The 21,026-nt window shown below is 44.4% G+C and overlaps 1 protein-coding gene across 1 annotated transcript in view; it reads left to right on the top strand.

Moving 5' to 3' along the window:
• The window catches only part of SLC26A7 (solute carrier family 26 member 7), a 121,229-nt gene extending 109,889 nt beyond the window's left edge, over positions 1 to 11,340 (top strand). Inside the window, exon 18 of the mRNA XM_056522347.1 lies at positions 10,320 to 11,340. Coding sequence (XP_056378322.1) covers positions 10,320 to 10,364 — 45 coding nt within the window. The 3' untranslated portion in view covers positions 10,365 to 11,340. The remainder of the gene's footprint in view (positions 1 to 10,319) is intronic.
• Positions 11,341 to 21,026: the final 9,686 nt, after the last annotated feature.

Raw genomic sequence — 21,026 nt, 5'->3', positions numbered from 1 at the left:
TAGAGGCGTCCAATTCGTGTCAAAATTCTGGAGGGCCCTCTGTAAACAACTCAAGATCAAATTAAACTTTTCTTCTGCTTATCATCCTCAATCCAATGGGCAAGTAGAAAGAATTAACCAGGTCCTGGGTGATTATTTACGGCATTTTGTTTCCTCCCGCCAGGATGACTGGGCAGATCTTCTACCATGGGCCGAATTCTCGTACAACTTCAGAGTCTCTGAATCTTCTTCCAAATCCCCATTTTTCGTGGTGTACGGCTGTCACCCTCTTCCCCCCCTCCCTACTCCCTTGCCCTCTGGTTTGCCCGCTGTGGATGAAATAACTCGTGATCTTTCCACCATATGGAAAGAGACCCAAAATTCTCTCTTACAGGCTTCATCACGCATGATGAAGTTTGCTGATAAGAAAAGAAGAGCTCCCCCCATTTTTTCTCCTGGAGACAAGGTATGGCTCTCCGCTAAATATGTCCGCTTCCGTGTTCCCAGCTACAAATTGGGACCACGCTATCTTGGTCCTTTCAAAGTTTTGTGCCAGATTAATCCTGTCTCTTACAAACTTCTTCTTCCTCCTTCTCTTCGTATTCCTAATGCCTTTCACGTTTCTCTTCTTAAACCACTCATCATCAACCGCTTCTCTCCCAAACTCATTTCTCCTACTCCTGTCTCCGGTTCTTCTGATATCTTCACCGTAAAGGAGATACTGGCCTCCAAAAAGGTCAGAGGTAAAACTTTTTTTTTAGTGGACTGGGAGGGCTGTGGTCCTGAAGAGAGATCCTGGGAACCTGAGGACAATATCCTAGATAAAAGTCTGGTCCTCAGGTTCTCAGGCTCTAAGAAGAGGGGGAGACCCAAGGGGGGGGGTACTGTTACGCCGAGCGCTCCGGGTCCCCGCTCCTCCCCGGAGCGCTCGCAACATCTTCGCTACGGCAGCGCCCCGGTCAGATCCACTGACCGGGTGCGCTGCGATACCGCCTCCAGCCGGGATGCGATTCGCGATGCGGGTGGCGCCCGCTCGCGATGCGCACCCCGGCTTCCGTACCTGACTCGCTCTCCGTCGGTCCTGTCCCGGCGCGCGCGGCCCCGCTCCCTAGGGCACGCGCGCGCCGGGTCTCTGCGATTTAAAGGGCCACTGCGCCGCTGATTGGCGCAGTGGTTCTAATTAGTGTGTTCACCTGTGCACTCCCTATGTATACCTCACTTCCCCTGCACTCCCTCGCCGGATCTTGTTGCCATTGTGCCAGTGAAAGCGTTTCCTTGTATGTTCCTAGCCTGTGTTCCAGACCTCCTGCCGTTGCCCCTGACTACGATCCTTGCTGCCTGCCCCGACCTTCTGCTACGTCCGACCTTGCTTCTGTCTACTCCCTTGTACCGCGCCTATCTTCAGCAGTCAGAGAGGTTGAGCCGTTGCTAGTGGATACGACCTGGTCACTACCGCCGCAGCAAGACCATCCCGCTTTGCGGCGGGCTCTGGTGAACACCAGTAGTGACTTAGAACCGGTCCACTAGCACGGTCCACGCCAATCCCTCTCTGGCACAGAGGATCCACCTTCTGCCAGCCGGCATCGTGACAGTATAGAGATGGTACTGGAAACCAAAGCTACTGATAGTATTTATTATATTGTAGGGTATATTGTAGTATATTATATCTACAACATCATGGTAGGCAATTTATTAGTATACTGCTGTTATGGCTATAAAAGCTGATGGGGAGTAGTAATGATAACGATGTAATGATGGGCGAGCCCTTCCATAGTTTGGATTGCGTGAAACTGTGAAAAAAATGCCAGATCACATGGAACACATTACATTTGGGTGCCCATAGGAAGTAGGAAGAGAAAGAAGCAGTGAAATTACATCAGGGTGACTGGTAGGGCTGCATGATTTGGGAAAAATGTGTGCTTGCGATTATGGAGGTAAATATTGCAATTTCGATATGCGATTGCGATATTATAAACACATGCTGAAAACTCCCCCATTTAATGTCCAATCCCCTCGTTACATATAGGCAACCCCCCCCCTTCCCATTTCATGTTCATTGACTGAGGTGATGGAAATGAAATGGGGAGAAATGAGCTTAATGCATTTCATGTGCCTGGCCTGGTATAGTCTGAAAACCCTCTGGTGTTATTGCTTTGCTCCATGGTGCAGCGCAGCGGTGTGGGAGGGAACATTGGGAGTGAGTGACTTCCCTTAAGTAGCGGGGGGAGGGGCCCACCTTCTAATAGCCATAATGCTTTCAAATGTCCACCTACAGACAGGCTTGTTTAGTGCGCCACCAATCTACAGTGAAACAAAAAATATATAGATATTTGCTTGGAGAAATTGAAAAAAAAGTTATTTAGCAACTTTTTGGGGAGAGGTTTGTTTCTACACGATGCAATTTTGAGTAGAAATGATACATTGGCCCTCTGTCATGACCGACTGGGGTTGGACAGGGAGAAGTGAGCCCTAAGCTTTCCCTAATAACCACTTTCCCTGCCTACTTGCCCATCCACCCTAAACGGCGGATCGACAACCATGGTGTCGGTCCCTACCTGAGCTAAAGTGCAGTGGGCGTAAAAAAAAAATAATATACATAGTCGTTAGAGGCAAGAAACATAGCGGGACATCTACCAAACAAGCAGATAAACAAGACAGAATATATACAGGCAACCAGAGCAGAATATAGTGTACTAACAAACAGTTTATAAACCGGAATCAAAATAAATGGCAGACATGATAAAATGAACAAGACTAGGTATGGAACAAGTATACAGCAGAATCCAGGAGATGCAGAGATGAACGGAATGCTAAACACTAAACTAATCAGGAAACATAGAATACGGTTCACACTGGACACAGATTAACTAACATAAAAAGATTAAGTTCAGAGGACACAGATCAGTGAGTAAGCACAGAGGACACTATAGACCAATAGTAAAGCACAGAGGAAACACTAGATCAGTGATCATGTACTCTATGATCAGTACATGTACAATAAACTCTAAAGATAAGCAATCAACTCTGGACACATGCAAAGAACAAACTAGACAACCCACTCCACAAAAGGAGTAGACAGCATAAGAATGCCAAATAGACTACTAGCCAGCTGGCACACTCCACCATGTGAATAGAATACTGGCCTAGAAGGAAACAAAAATATAAAACACGGAATATTAGACTGAGAAACGGATTAGTCTGAACAGACTTGACAAAATCAAACTCCACAATGAGGAGACCCACAGGTCAGGATTCTCACAGTGTAAACACGGACTAAGAAACGAGGTTAAAGCCGAACGGACATACAGTATTCTAAAAACTGATAAATGTAACACAGAATAAAATGTACAATAAACAAGACTATTTAACCGTGGCTAAATCTCATAATAGCACAAGATAAATACAAGGTGCAACATAAAACAGACATGGAAGTTCAATTACCAGCACAGAGTGTAGCAAAGCTCAGGTTTAAATAATCCCACCCGAGTTCTCATTGGCTAAGAGCCTTAACTATTCCCTAGCCAGGGAGAATAGCAAACTGCTCAGACAAAAACTAATGTCTGAACAGACACCAAGACATAAAAACACAAAAATAAATAAACGGACATTACACCCTCATTTACTAAGGGTGGAGTGTAGTTTTCTTTGTGGGTTTTTGTTTCCATTAGGTATTTTTCCATTCTATTTACTATTGTATCTTGTATTTGGAGATTTTATCCTACATTTTGCTCTTTTTCTAAGTTGTAGGATTTTCCAAAGCTCAAATCCAGAACATTTTATGTGATATCATTAGTAAATTTGTAGGTTTCTTTTGAATACGTCTGTTTCAAGAATTTTATGAGTAAAGTGAAAACGGATAAGTACCGTATATACTCGAGTATAAGCCGAGTTTTTCAGCACGATTTTTCGTGCTGAAAACACCCCCCTCGGCTTATACTCGAGTGAACTCCCCCACCCGCAGTGGTCTTCAACCTGCGGACTTCCAGAGGTTTCAAAACTACATCTCCCAGCAAGCCAGGGCAGCCATCGGCTGTCCGGGCTTGCTGGGAGTTGTAGTTTTGAAACCTCCGGAGGTCCGCAGGTTGAAGACCACTGCGGCCTTCAACATCATCCAGCCCCCTCTCACCCCCTTTAGTTCTGAGTACTCACCTCCGCTCGGCGCTGGTCCGGTCCTGCAGGGCTGTCCGGTAAGGAGGTGGTCCGGTGAGGAGGTGGTCCGGGCTGCTATCTTCACCGGGGAGGCCTCTTCTAAGCGCTTCGGGCCCGGCCTCAGAATAGTCACGTTGCCTTGACAACGACGCAGATACGTCGTTGTCAAGGCAACGGCTCTATTCCGGGCCGGAAGCGCGGAGAAGAGGCGCCCCCGGTGAAGATAGCAGCCCGGACCACCTCCTCACCGGACCACCTCCTTACCGGACAGCCCTGCAGGACCGGACCAGCGCCGAGCGGAGGTGAGTACTCAGAACTAAAGGGGGTGAGAGGGGGCTGGATGATGTTGAAGGCCGCAGTGGTCTTCAACCTGCGGACCTCCGGAGGTTTCAAAACTACAACTCCCAGCAAGCCCGGACAGCCGATGGCTGCCCGGGCTTGCTGGGAGTTGTAGTTTTGAAACCTCTGGAGGTCCGCATGTTGAAGGCCGCAGTGGTCTTCAACCTGCGGACCTCCGGAGGTTTCAAAACTACAACTCCCAGCAAGCCCGGACAGCCGATGGCTGCCCGGGCTTGCTGGGAGTTGTAGTTTTGAAACCTCTGGAGGTCCGCATGTTGAAGGCCGCAGTGGTCTTCAACCTGCGGACCTCCGGAGGTTTCAAAACTACAACTCCCAGCAAGCCCGGACAGCCGATGGCTGCCCGGGCTTGCTGGGAGTTGTAGTTTTGAAACCTCTGGAGGTCCGCAGGTTGAAGACCACTGAGGGCGAATGATGAGAAGAGGATGATGAAGGGGGGGGGGGGGTGTGGGGATGATGAAGGGGGGTGGGGATGATGAAGGGGGGGGTGTGGGATGATTACAAGGGGATGATGAAGGGGGGATGTGTGGGATGATAAGGGGATGTGTGGGATGATGACAAGGGGATGATGAAGGGGGGATGTGTGGGATGATGACAAGGGGATGATGAAGGGGGGATGTGTGGGATAAGGGGATGTGTGGGATGATGACAAGGGGATGATGAAGGGGGGATGTGTGGGATAAGGGGATGTGTGGGATGATGACAAGGGGATGATGAAGGGGGGATGTGTGGGATGATGACAAGGGGATGATGAAGGGGGGATGTGTGGGATGATAAGGGGATGTGTGGGATGATGACAAGGGGATGATGAAGGGGGGATGTGTGGGATGATAAGGGGATGTGTGGAATGATGACAAGGGGATGATGAAGGGGGGATGTGTGGGATGATGACAAGGGGATGATGAGGATGTTAATGACGGGTCTGGATGATGACAGGGGGGGATGAGGTATTTCCCACCCTAGGCTTATACTCGAGTCAATAACTTTTCCTGGGATTTTGGGTTGAAATTAGGGGTCTCGGCTTATACTCGGGTCGGCTTATACTCGAGTATATACGGTATTCCTCTTAGGGAGAGGAATTGGTGTAGTAAAGTGGAGAGTTGGTGGGGTTTTTTGGATTTTTTTGTCCGAAATTCTGGTCACGATACAGGCGACACAAAAAACCCTACAAAATCTGCCCTGAAAAGCCTAAGTAAATGAGGCCCATTATCTTTATTTTGCAGGCCATACAATTACAACAATACCCAATTTATATATATATTTTATTTACTACCTAAAAATTACATCTTTTTATAAAAAAAATTTGTATGCTTAAAATTGTCCTCTTCTGTAACTCTTTTATTTTTCCATGTACAGGGCTATATGAGGGTTATTTTTTACACCATGATCTGTAGTTTTTATTACTTTACCATACCACTTTTTGATGGATTTTTATATGAAGAACCAATCCTAGTATTTGGTATTTTTTAACATTTACGCTGTTGATCGTGAGGTTTAACTGACTTATTTTGATAGTTCGGACATTTACGCATGTGGTGATACCATATATTTATGTTTCTTTTTGTTTACATTATTTTATTTAAAAAAGAGGGTTGATTTAAACTTTAATTATTCACATTTATTATCTTTTCTTTTTACTATTTTTTTATTTTTTTATTTCTAATGGGGCAAGTTTTCCAAACAGTGTCCAGTTGTTGCAAAAAGGCTATCCCGGCATTCTGGGAGTTGTAATTTTTCAACACCTGGAGACAAACTGTTAGGAAAAAAAACTGTCATGGGGACTATAACATGTAATCTTTTTATTGCAGACGCTGATTAATGCCGTAGCACAGGACTGATCAGTGTTATCGGCACTCCATTAGTACAGACTGCTGAGGCTGCCTGCATTATTGGAGTGCCGTTTTGATGGAAAGGAGGCAGGTAGAGACTCTCCACCTGTCCTCATAGCTGATCGGGACCCTGCAGTTTTGCCACGGGTGTCCAAATCAGCTCCACTGTGCTATTTTTGACACCAAGATCAACTTTGGTTGCAGAATCTAAAGGGTTAATGCCGGACATCACCCAGAACAGTGACGTCTGCCATTAGCTAGTATAAAGTGAGCTCAGCTCCTGAGCTCGCTTCATAGACCTGCCAAATGGCTGCACCTTATATATACAGCTGCCCATGATGGAGGGGTTAAGTCACCTCCTCTCAGCGCGGCACTGCTGGGAGGAGAATCAGTGGGTCGCATACTGGAGGGATTGGGACACGATGCATGGGAGCTGAGTCTGCATGAATGGCTCCGGTGCAGCACACTGTTTCTCCTCCCAGCAGTGCCTAGGTAATCGCAAAATTTTGCAAAGGGGGAAATCACTAAATAGTGCAGCTCTAGTGACCAGCATATAACATGAAAACCCAGGTTATCATATTAAGCTCCAAAGGTCAATAGGAGACAGAAAGGGGGGTAAGGACTTTTACATAGCTTTAAGGGCTTGCAGCGTTGGGCTGGGTCAGAAAAAGAGAGACAAAATTACAGATGAACAGATACACAGACAGAGATATAGACAACCAATGTTTGTGAAAAGGAGCCTGAATCTTGCAGAATACCAAAAGCCTTATCCTATCAATAACAGCCACAGTGGCTAAACAGAATAGGGGCTATGCAAAAATCCAAAGAAAAGCCTTGATCTGTAGGCTAATCTTAGGGGGACCGCCTGTTCATTGCTACAGAACCCTCATCTTGTACTACAAATCCCAGCAAGCTTCTTTTTAAGGCTCATACAAAAAAACTGAACAACTACTTATTTGAGCAAAGCTGCGGCTGACCTGAATGATAGCAATACATATTAAAAATGCCATAAACGCAGCATAGCGCCTTTACTTATATTTTTGGGGATTAATCGCGCACACAGTATACCTAACAGTTGTCACATAACATCGCAATTAATAACATGTGCAGTCAACACATATTAGCCTTGTTAAAGGGATACTCAACCCCTAGACATCTTACCTCATATCCAAAGGATAGGGCATAAGATGTCTGATTGCGGGGGTCCCGCTGCTGGGGACCCCCGTGTTCTCCCTGCTGCACTCGGCGTAGGGAGGGTCGTGATGTCAGCGCCAGAGGTTTGCGATGTCATGGCCACGCCTGATTGTGATGTCAAAGCCACGCCCCCTCAATGCAAGTCTATTGGAGGGGGTGTGATGTCCATCATGCCCCCTCCCATAGACTTTCATTGAGGGGCGTGGCTGTGACTTCATGAGTGGGATGTGGCCGTTATGTCATGAGCCTCCGCCCCGCATCGGCAGTTTTCCGGCATGGAGTGAAGTTCGCTCTGTGCACGGGATTTCTGGGGTGCCGCAGCCGAGATTGCGGGGGTCCCCAGCAGTGGGATCCCCGTTATCAGACATCTTATCCCCTATCCATTGGATAAGGGATAAGATGTCTAGGGGCTGAGTACCCCTTTAAGCCATTGAACGTGTATCTTCTTGGTTTCATCAAACATGCATTATATCTACCTGGTTAAAGGAGTTCTATAGTGAAACCTAACTTATCCCTTATCCAAAGGATAGTAGGTGATAGGTTATAGATCACGCGGGGGGTCCAACCACTGGGAATCTCTGTGATCTCCTTAATTTGGCCCCGTCAGTCTGCTGGAAGGGGGTGTGCCGACCCCCGCACGAAGCAACGGCCGACACCGCATCCTCCATTTTTGCCATAGAGATACATGGAGGGGGCTTGTCGGCCGCGGCTTCCTGCGGAGGTCAAAACAGCTGCTACTGGCAGTACCAGCACCAGTATAGGTAGCAGCAGCAATGAGGTGCCTGGTGGTAGTAGCAGCAGTCGCGTCAGCCATCCCAAGTTATCACTGCCTGCCAGAGGTTGTGTGGTTTCACAGGAGAATACAGCTATTATGGACTGGGTGAGTTGTAGGTCTTCTAAGGAGAAGGAAGAAAAGTATGACAATATGACAGTGAGACAGCTGTCAGTGGATTCCTGGTCTACAGGCACATTGTGAGGTGGAAATTTCCATCCTAGACGTTCTGTTTCCCCATTTCCGTCTTTGCTTCCCCCCCTACTGCTGCTCCTCGAAAAAAAAAAAAGAATTTTAATTCTCCTGCTTTCCATTGGCTACTGCCAGTTCCTTTATTCTGGCCTCACCCTTGCTGCTATTTGCTCCTAGGCCTTGAGAAATTTGGAAAACCTACATTTTTAAACCTCCAGCTTTCCACAGGGTACTGTAAGTCTCTAAAGTCTGGCCTCCTCCTTGCTTGCTGCTACTTGCAGCCAGGCCTTGAGAAATTTGAAAAAATTTGGAAACCTCCTGCTGTCTGCTGGCTACTACAACTCATACCAGTCCACTTCTCCCTGCTGTATACTGGCTCCCATCAATCCCAGCAGTCTGCCACCACCCTTGCTGCTGCTAATTCAAACCAGGCCTTGAAAATGAATGCTATGCACTGGCTGCTACAACTCTTACCAGTCCGCTCCCTTCTACTGTACGCTACCTATGGCCAGTACCTCTAATCCGTGATTACCTTTGCTGCTGTTACCTTCAACTAGGCCTTGAAAATTTTGAAAAAACAAAATTTTCAAACCTTCTGCTGTATGCTGGCTAGTTTTAGACTGCCTCCTTCTGCTGTATGATGGATATTACTAACGTGCCTTCTCCTGCATTACTCTGGCTACTACAAGTCCCTCTAGTCTGCCATCACCCTTGCTGTTGCTACTTCCAACCAGGTCTCTAAAATGTGAAAAACCTCATTTAAATTTTTTTTGAAAAACATCATTTTTTTTACCGCCTGCTGTGCATTAGATACTATCAGTCCCACCAATCTGGCATCACCCTTGCTGCTGGTAGTTTCAAGCAGGCCTACACATGCACAACCCATGATCCCCCAAAAAAAGGATAATTTTTTTCAGCTGTTTATACAAAAGCTAATTCTTCTTCACTATTTTGGGACACCAATTCTGTTTATTTATTTATGGAACGCTTGTACAAATCCATGCTGTCTCATCACTTGCCAGACCCAAAAAAAGGGATAATTTTTGGGCGCGCTTGGAAAAAGCCACTGCATCTTCTGATACCTTTGCGTGCATTATAACACCGGCAGGCATCTAACAACAACAAACAGGGATACTTTATGGTGCTTTATTTTAGTGTTAATAAGCCTATAAAATGTGCATTAAACAAGCTGCTCAAAACCACTTTAAAACTAGTTGAATCCATTCCTATTGATAACAGACGATGGAATGTTGCACACCGAAGCACTTCGTCAGGCCTATCATATCATAGGCCTGACGAAGCACTTTGGCACGCAGTGGTGTGTCGCCTGTTCACTTACCCCCGCGTCTGTGATCCATCTGTTCCCCTGCATGTCTAACCCCATGTGTTCCATGGAACAATAAAAGAGCATTCGGAAAAACATACCTGGTCTGCATCATTCTTTCTAGGGTTTATTATTTGTTTACCTTGTATTGAGTGTGTGAGAGCACAGCGGTATAGCCTTTCAGCTTCTTGGGGCCGTGTATGCTTACAGCTGATCTTCCTGCCGTCATTACCTGTGTGCCTCTAGTGGTGATGAGCTTACTACTCTGTAGATCTATACATTTCTATCAGTGTTATACAGGGCTTTGGAGATGTTAGGCAGTGTTATAACCATGTTTAGGGGCTTATTTCATTGCCGGTTCGCAACTGAGAAACTGAGCTGTCATTTTGGTGACACTTTCACTCCCTTTCTTAGGTTACAATCTGTTAAATACAATCTAAATATTTCTTTGTGTATTCTTTATGCTTATTCTGGATGTATCCTGGGCTCTTTGACTGGTTTTATCTTTGTCAAATTTCTCTAGTGCACTGGATCCAGTCTGAAAGGGCTGGACGCATCTGATGCATAGAAGCAGAGCGGGAAAAGAAACCATTATTTATTGTGTTGGACAGCTGATTGGATGTGAAGACCTCAGGCTTTAATCACTTCTTTTCCTCTGACATTATTATACAAAGTGACTTTCAAGTAGAAGACAGAAGATCGGCCAACATTTTCTGACACTGGACTTTGTGATATCCTCACAGGAAGTCACATCTTTAGATAACCTTGAATGGGAGGAATTTATAATTGTATGTATTTGTGCTCTAAATTGGTCGCAGTTACTTTTTCATGTAGACTATTTTCTGAGGGTTGTGTAGGTATGTTAAAATCTAATTGTTTTGCTGCAGTGGTTATGAATTTATCATGTGCGACATTTGATGAAAAGTTGCAGAAAAAGTCGCAAAGCCCTCAATTTGTTGAAATCCGACACCAGCCTTGACCTGGCTCACAAAACTGACTGTAGACAGCATTTGTAAAAAGTCACACAAATTGTCTCAACGGGTTAGAAAGTCGCAAAGGAGGAACCATACAAAGTGTTGTACTAAAGTGTAATTTCCAAAAAACGTGTACTTGCCCCATATTTATCACATGCCATGCAACTACTAAATAAATTTGGCGCAAATACACATTACCAACACATAAAGGTTGTCATACTTTTTGTAGGCCCCAAAAATGAATCACTATGTTCAATATGTTTAATAGCATGATGTCGGCCATTTTGTGTATAATCTAAGTAGGCCACAATTCTGAAGTTTCATCTCTACAAAAAGTGCCAGCCTGAGTAGAATACTTAGTTGTCTCTTTAGATATTTATTGCTATTTAGATAAGGGGGCTGGTTACATTCTCTAGACATTCACACATCTGTGTTAGAGAATCATCCATTGTATTATTATCTTTCCAATAAATTTGGATGTCTAGTTGGTGACTCTATGTCTATAACAATCCAGGTTTTGATTACTTTTATGTGTCACAGATTTTAATGGGGTACTCCCGTGGAAATTTTTTTTTTTAAATCAATTGGTGCCAGAAAGTTAAACAGATTTGTAACTCACTTCTATTAAAAAATCTTAATCCTTCCAGTACTTTTTTGGGGCTGTATACTAAAGAGAAATCCAAAAAAGAAATGCATTTCCTCTGATGTCATGACCTTAGTGCTCTCTGCTGACCTCTGCTGTCCATTTTAGGAACTGTCTAGAGCAGCATATGTTTGCTATGGGGATTTTCTCCTTCTCTGGACAGTTACTAAAATGGACAGCAGAGGTCAGCAGAGAGCACTGTGGTCATGACATCAGAGGAAATGCATTTCTTTTTTGGATTTCTCTTTAGTATACAGCCCCTAAAAAGTACTGGAAGGATTAAGAGTTTTTAATAGAAATGATTTACAAATCTGTTTAACTTTCTGGCACCAGTTGATTTAAAAAAAAAAAAAAGTTTTCCACGGGAGTACCCCTTTAACTTATGGCTCCATACATCAAGTGTGGAATGTGGGTTTAAGACCAGTTATTGACAGTTAACCCTTTATGGTAATGATGCTAATTGCTTATGCAATAGCACCCCCTAGCTTATGGGTAGTTGACATACACCGGCAGGAAAAGCATTATGGGTGATATGCTCAATGCATTCTGGGTATTATAGTGAGTTCATGGTCATTACCATATGTACACACCCAACCTACATTCATTGGGGAATTCAAATTTAGGAGGGTGTGTCTAACTAATTAAAAAGCCTGGTAAACGGGATGTAAGGGACGGTACTGAACTGTAGACTGTAGGCTGTAGGAACACACAAAGACTCCGGAAAGAGGTCCAACCAGGTGGAAAAGCCATGTGAGATTCTAGCAGATGGACTGATCACACGGTACCAGACCAATGACTATCCATGACAATGAGATGGATTGTTCATTGTTCCTCAGAGCCGAAGCGAGGTTCTTACATAGACTTGGTAATTGTAATTGCTTAGACATATTGATAGAATTCCTACTCGCCAAACTAAGTGTTATAAGTATATTTCCCACACAGGAAACTTTCTTCAAGTTCTTCCTCCTAAAATATAGTCTAGCGAGATCATAAAACTCTGCTATTTGTCTTAATGTCTTACCAAGATCATGTAAAGATGTAAAGAAAATAGTCCAGAATGGGGTGGAAGTATATCATAGTTCTTCCATATTTATATCCCTAGATGGATCTGCTCATTCTTGGAATCATGTGATTTGTAGTTGGTTAGAAGGGGGCAGGGAGTGTATTTAGCATTCCAAATTGATATGTCTATAATTATGAGGTTCTTCTAGATTGATAGAGTGATATGTAACCTTATTCTTATATGATATTCCTAACCTAGCAGCTTTTGTCTCATTGAAAGAAGTTACTTACTATTCACATGTATTGTTCTACTATATGTAGTCAATTAACAAGCTTGTAATGTTTACCAATATATCTAATTGATATTCATTTGCATACATCATTGTGTTTGTTACTCATTTATGTTTATAATCTCATAACCAATAAATCTGCATACTTTTATAATACCTGTGTATTATTGTATATTGTAAAACGACATCCTTAAGCGTTAATGTCATCCCGTCATAAAAAGAACTTATGAGGAAATAGTCGGACTCAGATGTGAATTGTACTTTTGGCTCTGTCTACAATTCAACAGGTCATCACTTTGATATTTTTGATAAATTTAAAAATATAACATTTTTCATAATTAATATTTTTATGACCATAATTCATAATTGAGTTATTACCGCACGACAAGGTGTAGAAAAATAGTTTACTTGCACCATCCTTAATAAATTCCCTCCAATGTATTTACTGTTGTTACATGTGTAATGCTGACACTGTAGTGCTGTACATTGATTGTCTCTATTCGCATCATACACAGAGGGCATAGGGATGTGGGCCCCATAGTAACAATTAAAACAAGGCTCTTTTCTGCACTGGTTATCACCACCACCATTTCCATGACCCCTTGTTTACTTGCATTGTAAAGGTCTGTGAAGTTGGAATGCCTGCATGTATATTCACTACCCTTCAATCTCTTAAGGACACAGCCCACTTAGGCCTCAAGGAAACAGCCAAATTTTTCAAATCTGAACTGTCACTCTATGCATTTACTTATGACTGTTTTTTTCGTGACATATTTTACTTTAAACCCTTAAGGACATAGCCCATTTTGACCTCACAGCACAACTGTCTAGGTACGCGATGCCCCTCCGCCACCACCCCCACCCCCTGTATGTCAGCACTGGGACCACTGTGTGATTGACACACAGGTCCCAGCGCATGCACCCTTCAGCTCATCTAATGTGCGCTCCCGCTGCCGTCTTCCTCCTTAGTGCGCCTGCGCAGTGCTAGGTGGAGAGAGCACGTTTCCTCTCTGCCCCTAGTAACTGTCCTGCTTGCATGTGCGTCTCCACCAGAAAGAAGAAAGACGATAATGGGCATCAGTATAAAAAACAGCCAAAAAAGATGAGCTGAAGGGCGCATGCGCTGGGACCTGTGTGTCAATCACACAGCGGTCCCAGCGCTGGCATACAGGGGGTGGGCATGGCGGCGGCGGGGCATCGCTTACCTTGCGCCACGTCTATCCGACCATCAGTGGCTTTGATTAAAAGCATTTTTGGGGTCATGAAAGCCTGCAAATATTAGGTAAAAACATTGCTATACTCACCACCTGCACACAGTACAAAGGCTGTGTGCAGGTTATTGCATCCAGATTTCATGACAGTTGCGCTTTAAAGGGGTAGTCCAGTTGTGAAAAACGTATCCCATATCCTAAGTTTCAGATCGCGGGGGGTCCGACCGCTGGGGCCCCCTTGCGATCTCCTGTACAGGGCCCCGACTCTGTGGCCAGATAACGCGTGTTGACACGCCCCCTCAGTACTACTCTATGGCAGAGCCGGAGATTGCCGAAGGCAGCGCTCCGGCTCTGCCATAAAGTTGTATTGAGGGGGCATGTCAGCTGCCCCTTCGTGCGGTGGTCAACACGCCCCCTTCCCGCGGGCTGTTGGGGCCCCATACAGGAGATCGCGGGGGGGCCCAGCAGTCGGACCCCCGCGATCTGAAACTTATCCCCCTATCCTTAGGATAGGGGATACGTTTTTCACCACTGGATATCTCCTTTAAGAACCCAGCCATTTTGTTGCAAATCTGACCACCTTCACTTTATGCATTAATAACTCTGGGATGCTTTTACTTATGAATTTGATTCAGAGACTGTTTTTTTTTGCGACATATTCTACTTTAATAGAGTGCAAAGTTTTCGTCAATACTTGCATCATTTCTTGGAGAAAAACTCCAAGATTTCATGGAAGTTTTGAAAATTTTGCATTTTTCAAACTTTGAAACTCTCTGCTGGTGAGGAAAATGGATATTCCAAATAAATGATATATTGATTCACAGAAACAACGGGGGATATTTATCAAAGTTGTCTATGTCCCGCATCAATATAGACCAAACTACAGAGGGTTATTCTGGTCTATTGTGCACCTAATTTATCAAATGGCGCACAGCTCTTGATAAATTCTGTGCACAGACTGCATGATCTATGCTTTAGTCTATATTTAAACCTGCTCCAACATGGTCTGACATTTCGGCGTACTTTCAGCCTATGCGACTTGTCGCTGAAAAGTCGCTTTTGATAAATTCAGCACCAATGCATTTTTCAATGCATTTCAGTCTAAAATAGACTAGAATGCATCATGTTCTAAAAATCCTCTAGAGCAAAAGTCGCAAAAAAGTCGCTCATATTTAGACTGCGACTTTCTGTGCGACAAATTTAGACAAGAAAAAACTGTCTAAATCCTTTGATAAATCTCCCCCAATATGTCTACTTTATGTTGGCATCATAAAGTTGGCATGTTGTTACTTTTTGAAGACATTAGAGGGCTCCAAAGTTTAGGAGCAATTTTCCAAATTTTCGCGAAAAATAAAAAATCTAAATTTTCAGGGGCCAGAAAGTTTGTTAACCCTTTAGGTGTTTCACAGGAATAGCAGAGAAGTGGAAGAGAAAACTAAAAATCTCAATTTTGTGCAGTAACATGTTCATGTAGCCCCATTTTTTTTCATTTGCAACCCAATTTCTCTCGAGTATGGAAATACCTCATATGTGGATGTAAAGCACTCTGCGGGTGCACTACAGGGCTCAGAAGGGAAGGAGCATCTTTGGGATTTTCAAGAGAGAATTTTGAAGTTGGACATGAAAATGAAAATTTTTATTTTTTTTTCACTAAAATGCCGGTGTTACCTAAAATTTTTCATTTTCACAAGGGGTAATAGGAGAAAAACCCCATATCTTCTGAGTATGGAACTACCCCATATGTGGACATAAAGTTCTCTATCAGCGCACTACAATGCTCAGAATAGATGGAGCAAAATTGGTTTTTGGAGAGAGAATTTTGCTGAAATGGTTTTTAGGGGGCATGTTGCATTTAGGAAGCCCCCATGGTGGCAGAACAGCAAAGAACACCCCACATGGCACACTATTTGGGAAAATAAACTCCTCAAAGAATGTAACAAGGGGTACAGTGAGCCTTAACACCCCACAGTTGTTTGACAAATTTTAATTCAAGTTGTACGTGAAAATGAAAAAATAGATTTTTTTTTCCCACTAAAATGCTAGTGTTACCCCAAATTTTTCATTTTCACAAGGGGAAATAGAAGAAATGGAGTACAAAATTTAGGGGGGGCTTTTTATCCTGAGTACAAAAATACCCCATATGTGGATGTAAAGTGCTCTGTGGGTACACAACAGGGCACATAAGAGAAGTAGCACCATTGAGCTTTTGGAGAGAGAATTTGGCTGGAATTCAAGCCCCCATGGTGTCAGAACAGTGGACCCCCCATATGTGACCATTTTTGAAATTACACCCCTCACGGAATATAATAAGGGGTGCAGTGAGCTTTTACACCCACTGGCGTTTGACAGATTTTTGGAACAGTGGGCTGTGCAAATGAAAAATTACATTTTTCATTTTCACGGACCACTGTTCCAAAAATCTGTCAGACACCTGTGGGGTGTAAATGCTCACTGTAACACTTGTTACATTCCTTGATGGGTGTCGTTTCCAAAATGGGGTCACATGTGGGTGCTTTTTTTTTTATAGCGTTTATGTCAAAACCTCTGGTACGATCAGCCACTCCTGTGCAAATCCCGAATTTAGGCCTCAAATGTACATGGTGCTCTCTCACTTCTGAGCCATGTTGTCCGCCCTCAGAGCAATTAACGCCCACATATGGGGTATTTCTGTACTCGGGAGAAACTGCGTTACTTATTTTGGGAGGATTTTTCTCCTTTTACCTCTTGTGAAAATAAAAAATTAAGAAAAAACTCCAGCCTGTTAGTGTAAACATTTTTTTTTTAAACGAACATGCTGGTGTAGCCCAAATTTTTTAATTTTCAGAAGTGGTAAAAGGAAAAAAAAAGCCCCCCAAAATTTGTAACACAATTTCTCCTGTGCACAGAAATACCCCATATGTGGCCTTAAACTGTTGCCTTGAAATACTACAGGGCTCCGGAGTGAGAGAGCGCCATGCACATTTGAGGCCTAAATTAGTGATTTGCATGAGGGCGGCTGAGTTGATGTTCAGACGGTCAAATGTCCGCACGGAAAATTTTCGTGCGGACATTCCCCTGACAGCGAAGCTCTGGCAGAACATGTTGGTGGTGAGTGCTGGGAAGTGCTGGGAAGTGCGCTGTCTCAAAGATGGCAATGCACTTCTGTGTGGACTCTACAGAAAGAATAGACATGTCTGAGCTTTGAGCTGCCATCAAAGTGACAAAGTCCTCACTGAAAAAAACGTAAAGTCCATTTCAGTGAGGACTGTGGGGTCAATTTGGATTTCTGGGCGGTCAACAAATCTAGAGATCAGTGGCTCATATAGGTGACCCCACCTGGACTGGGGTCCAGGTGGGGTCATCTATATGGTGGGGACAAGGGGAATTGTATAGGGAACAGGGTCACTAGTATGGGGGACCTCTACTGTTGTTGCCCTGCAGCGCCACCTTCTGGGGGGGGGGGGGGGGGGTCTCATCATCACTGGATGATGATGGGGAGGAGAAAGAAATGTGGGGCCTTTCTCCCCACCCTCATTAGCGGTCTCAGTGTCGGAGGCAAGCGCATGGGGCATGCCCCCTCCACCGAAAAGGCTTTGGGGTATTTATATTTTATAGAGGGGGGGGGTGTAAGTGTGTAAATGCAGTGTTTTCACCTTATTTCAGTGTGTAGTGTAGTAATTTTTACATTTACTGTAGACTATTGTAGATTTTTTGCATCTTTTTGAGGAGCGTATGCGGTCCGTGCCACCAGCAACTGTTCTGCGCTGTGCGGCCGGATCATAATCCATGTTCAGACTGCGCTGATTGCTGATCAGTGAATTATTACTGATCAGCACTTTTTTGGGGTGCAGGGTTTTTTGTGTTTTTTTTTAGGTGTTTGTGGTCCGTGCTACCAGCGACTGTTCTGCGCTGTGTGGCCGGACTTTAAACTCCCCCCAATAAAAATAAAAATGCCTGCACCCCAATAAAGTGCTGATCGGTAATAATTTACTGATCAGCAATCAGCGCAGTCTGAACATGGGGTATGGTCCAGCCGCACAGCGCAGAATAGTCGCTGGTGGCACGGACCGCAAATGCCCCCCCAAAAAGTGCAAAAAAAAACCTGCACCCCATAAAATGCTAGGGACAGGCAGCAGACCAGTGGTCGCCAAGGTATGGCCCTCCAGATGTTGCAAAACTACAACTCCCTGCATGCCCGGCAGCCATTAACTGTCTGGGCATGCTGTGACTTGTAGTTTTCCAACATATGGATGGCCACAGTTTAGAGACCACTACACAGTGGTCTCCAAACTCCGGTCCTCCAGATGTTGCAAAACAACAACTCCCAGCATGCCCAGACAGGCATTGGATGTCTGGGCCTATTGTAGTTTTGCAACATCTGGAGGACCACCATTTAGAGACCACTGTGTAGTGGTCTCTAAACTATGCCCTTTCATATGTTGGAAAACTACAACTCCCAGTATGCCCAGACAGGCATTGGCTGTCTGAACAAGCTGGGAGCTGTAGTTTTCCAACATATGGATGGCCAAAGTCTAGAGAGCACTACACATTGGTCTCCAAACGGTGGTCCTCCAGATGTTGCAAAACTGCAACTCCCAGCATGCCCAGACTGTCTGGGCATGCTGGGAGTTGCAGTTTTGCAAATTGTAAAGGGGAAGCACTCACCCGCCGCATCATCACTGCCTCCGCCGGACCTCCAGACAACAGCTGCCGGATCTCTGGACACCCGCTGCCGGACCTCTGGACACATGCCGCTCCCGCCGCCGGACCTCTTGACACCCGCCGCTTCCGCCGCACACCTCCTAATCCCGCCGCGCACACGCCGATTCCGCCGCACATGCACACCCAATCGGTGATCGGGTTAATCAAATGGGGTTCTGGGGTGTCAGGCGGAAGTGGTCTCCCACCGCACACCCCGGGACGTTAGCTAATTAACCCAATCAGTGCCGGGGAGTGCATATTTAACCCCTTGGGGACCGTGACATATTCTACTTTATGTAAGTGGTAAATTTTCATCGATACTTGAAAAATTTGAAAATTTAATGAAAAATTTGAAAATGTAGCATTTTTATAACTTTGAAGCTCTCTGCTTGTAAGGAAAATAGACATTCCAAATAAATTATATATTGATTCACAAATAAAATATGTCTACTTTATGTTTGCATAAATTTCAAAATCTGAATTTTTCAGGGACGAGTTCAGTTCTGAAGTGAATTTGAGGGTCTTTATGTTAGAAATACCCAATAATGGACCCCATTATGAAAACTGCACCCCTCATGGTATTCAAAATGACATTCAGAAAGTTTGTTAACCCTTTAGGTGTTTCACAGGAATAGCAGCAAAGTGGATTTTTTTCACTAGCATGTTCTTGTAGACTCAGATTTTTTTATTTTTACAAGGGGTAAAAGGAGAAAAAGCCCCCAAAATTTGTAACCTAATTTCTCTCGAGTAAGGAAATATCTCATATGTGGATGTAAAGAGTTCTGCAGGTGCACTAGAGGGCTCAGAAGGAAAGGAGCGACTATGGGATTTTGGAGAGCGATTTTTGCTGAAATGATTTTTAGGGGGCATATAGCATTTGGGAAGCCCCTATGGTGCCAGAACAGCGAAAAACACCCCACAAGGTATACTATTTGGGAAACTACAACCCTAAAGGAACGTAACAAGTGGTACAGTGAGCCTTAACACCCCACAGGTGTTTGACAAATTTTCAATAAATTTGGACGCGAAAATGAAAAAAAAAATTGTTTTCTAAAATGCTGACTTTACCCCAAATTTTTCATTTTCACAAGGGGTAATAGGTGAAAATGTCCCCCAAATGCACTAGAGGGCTCAGAAGGGAGGGAGCGACATTGACCTGTGTGAAGTTGGCACCCCATGTTTGCAAAAGCTGAATATGAATGCACCATTCGTTTGTGCTGGTTTGGTGTTTAGGGGGCATGTCACATTTAGGAAGCCCCCATGGTGCCAGAACAGCAATAAATACCCCACATGGCATACTATTTGGGAAACTGCACCCCTCAAGGAACGTAGCAAGGGGTGCAGTGAGCATTTACACCCCACTGGTGTTTGACAGGTCTTTGTAACAGTGGGCTGTGCAAGTAAAAAATTACATTCTTCATTTTCACAGACCCCTGTTTCAAAAATCTGTCAGTCATCTGTGGGGTGTAAATGCTCACTGTACCCCTTGTTACATTCCGTGAGGGGTGTAGTTTCCTAAATGGGGTCACATGTGGGTTTTTATTTTTTGCGTTTATGTCAGAACCGCTGTAACCAGCAGCCACCCCTGTGCAAATCACCAATATAGGCCTTAAATATATATAGTGCGCTCTCCCTCCTGAGCCCTGTTCTGCAGAGCACTTTATGTCTACAAATGGGGTATTTCCGTACTCAGGAGACATTGGCCCTCATTTACTATTGCAAACCCGACATGTTTTGTCGGGTTGTGCGCCAGATTCTGTCACATTGCACCAGAAATTCTGTCTGCACCAGATTTTGCGCCAGAATGTGCGCCAGAATTGAAAAAACCCAAACGAACTCTGCATTTTGCTAAGAAAACTCCCCCAAAAAAGGGGCGTGGCCGCCGGGAAAATGGGCGTGATCTCCAAAAAGGGGCATGTTCCCGACATTTTCACAAAAAAACAACATATTTACTAAGGTTTCCACATAAAATGTGGTGGATTTGAGCTGAGGAAAACCCTACAGATCAGAACATGTGTAAGAAAAGCAAAGTGTAGGGAAAGTGGAAAATTTAGGGAAACCTTAGTAAATACCGTGAAAATTAATTGTAGGGAATTAACACCCACAAAGAAGTATGGGGCAACACCAGCATGTTAGAGTAAAAAATTTAATTTTTTACACTAACATGCTGGTGTAGACCCCAACTTTTCCTTTTCATAAGGGATAAAACGAGAAAAAATCTGAGGTAACGGCCGCCGGTCCCCGCCATCTTCCCGCAAATCACCGCCATCTTCCCCCGCTCTGCCCTGACATCCAGGGGCGGGCAGAGCGTGGGATCTCAACTGACACCCCCCACCCCTGCCCTTCAATTTGCTGATCATTACTGATCAGCCAATTGCAGGGGATAGGAGGAGGTGGCACCTCTGCCACCTCACTCCTATCTTTTAGGAT

This window comes from Hyla sarda, chromosome 5 (genome assembly GCF_029499605.1).
Source record: "Hyla sarda isolate aHylSar1 chromosome 5, aHylSar1.hap1, whole genome shotgun sequence".
NCBI classification, from domain to species: Eukaryota; Metazoa; Chordata; class Amphibia; order Anura; family Hylidae; genus Hyla; species Hyla sarda.
The sequence above is the reverse complement of the archived record's forward strand: the minus strand, read 5'-3'. Positions and strand labels throughout refer to the sequence as shown.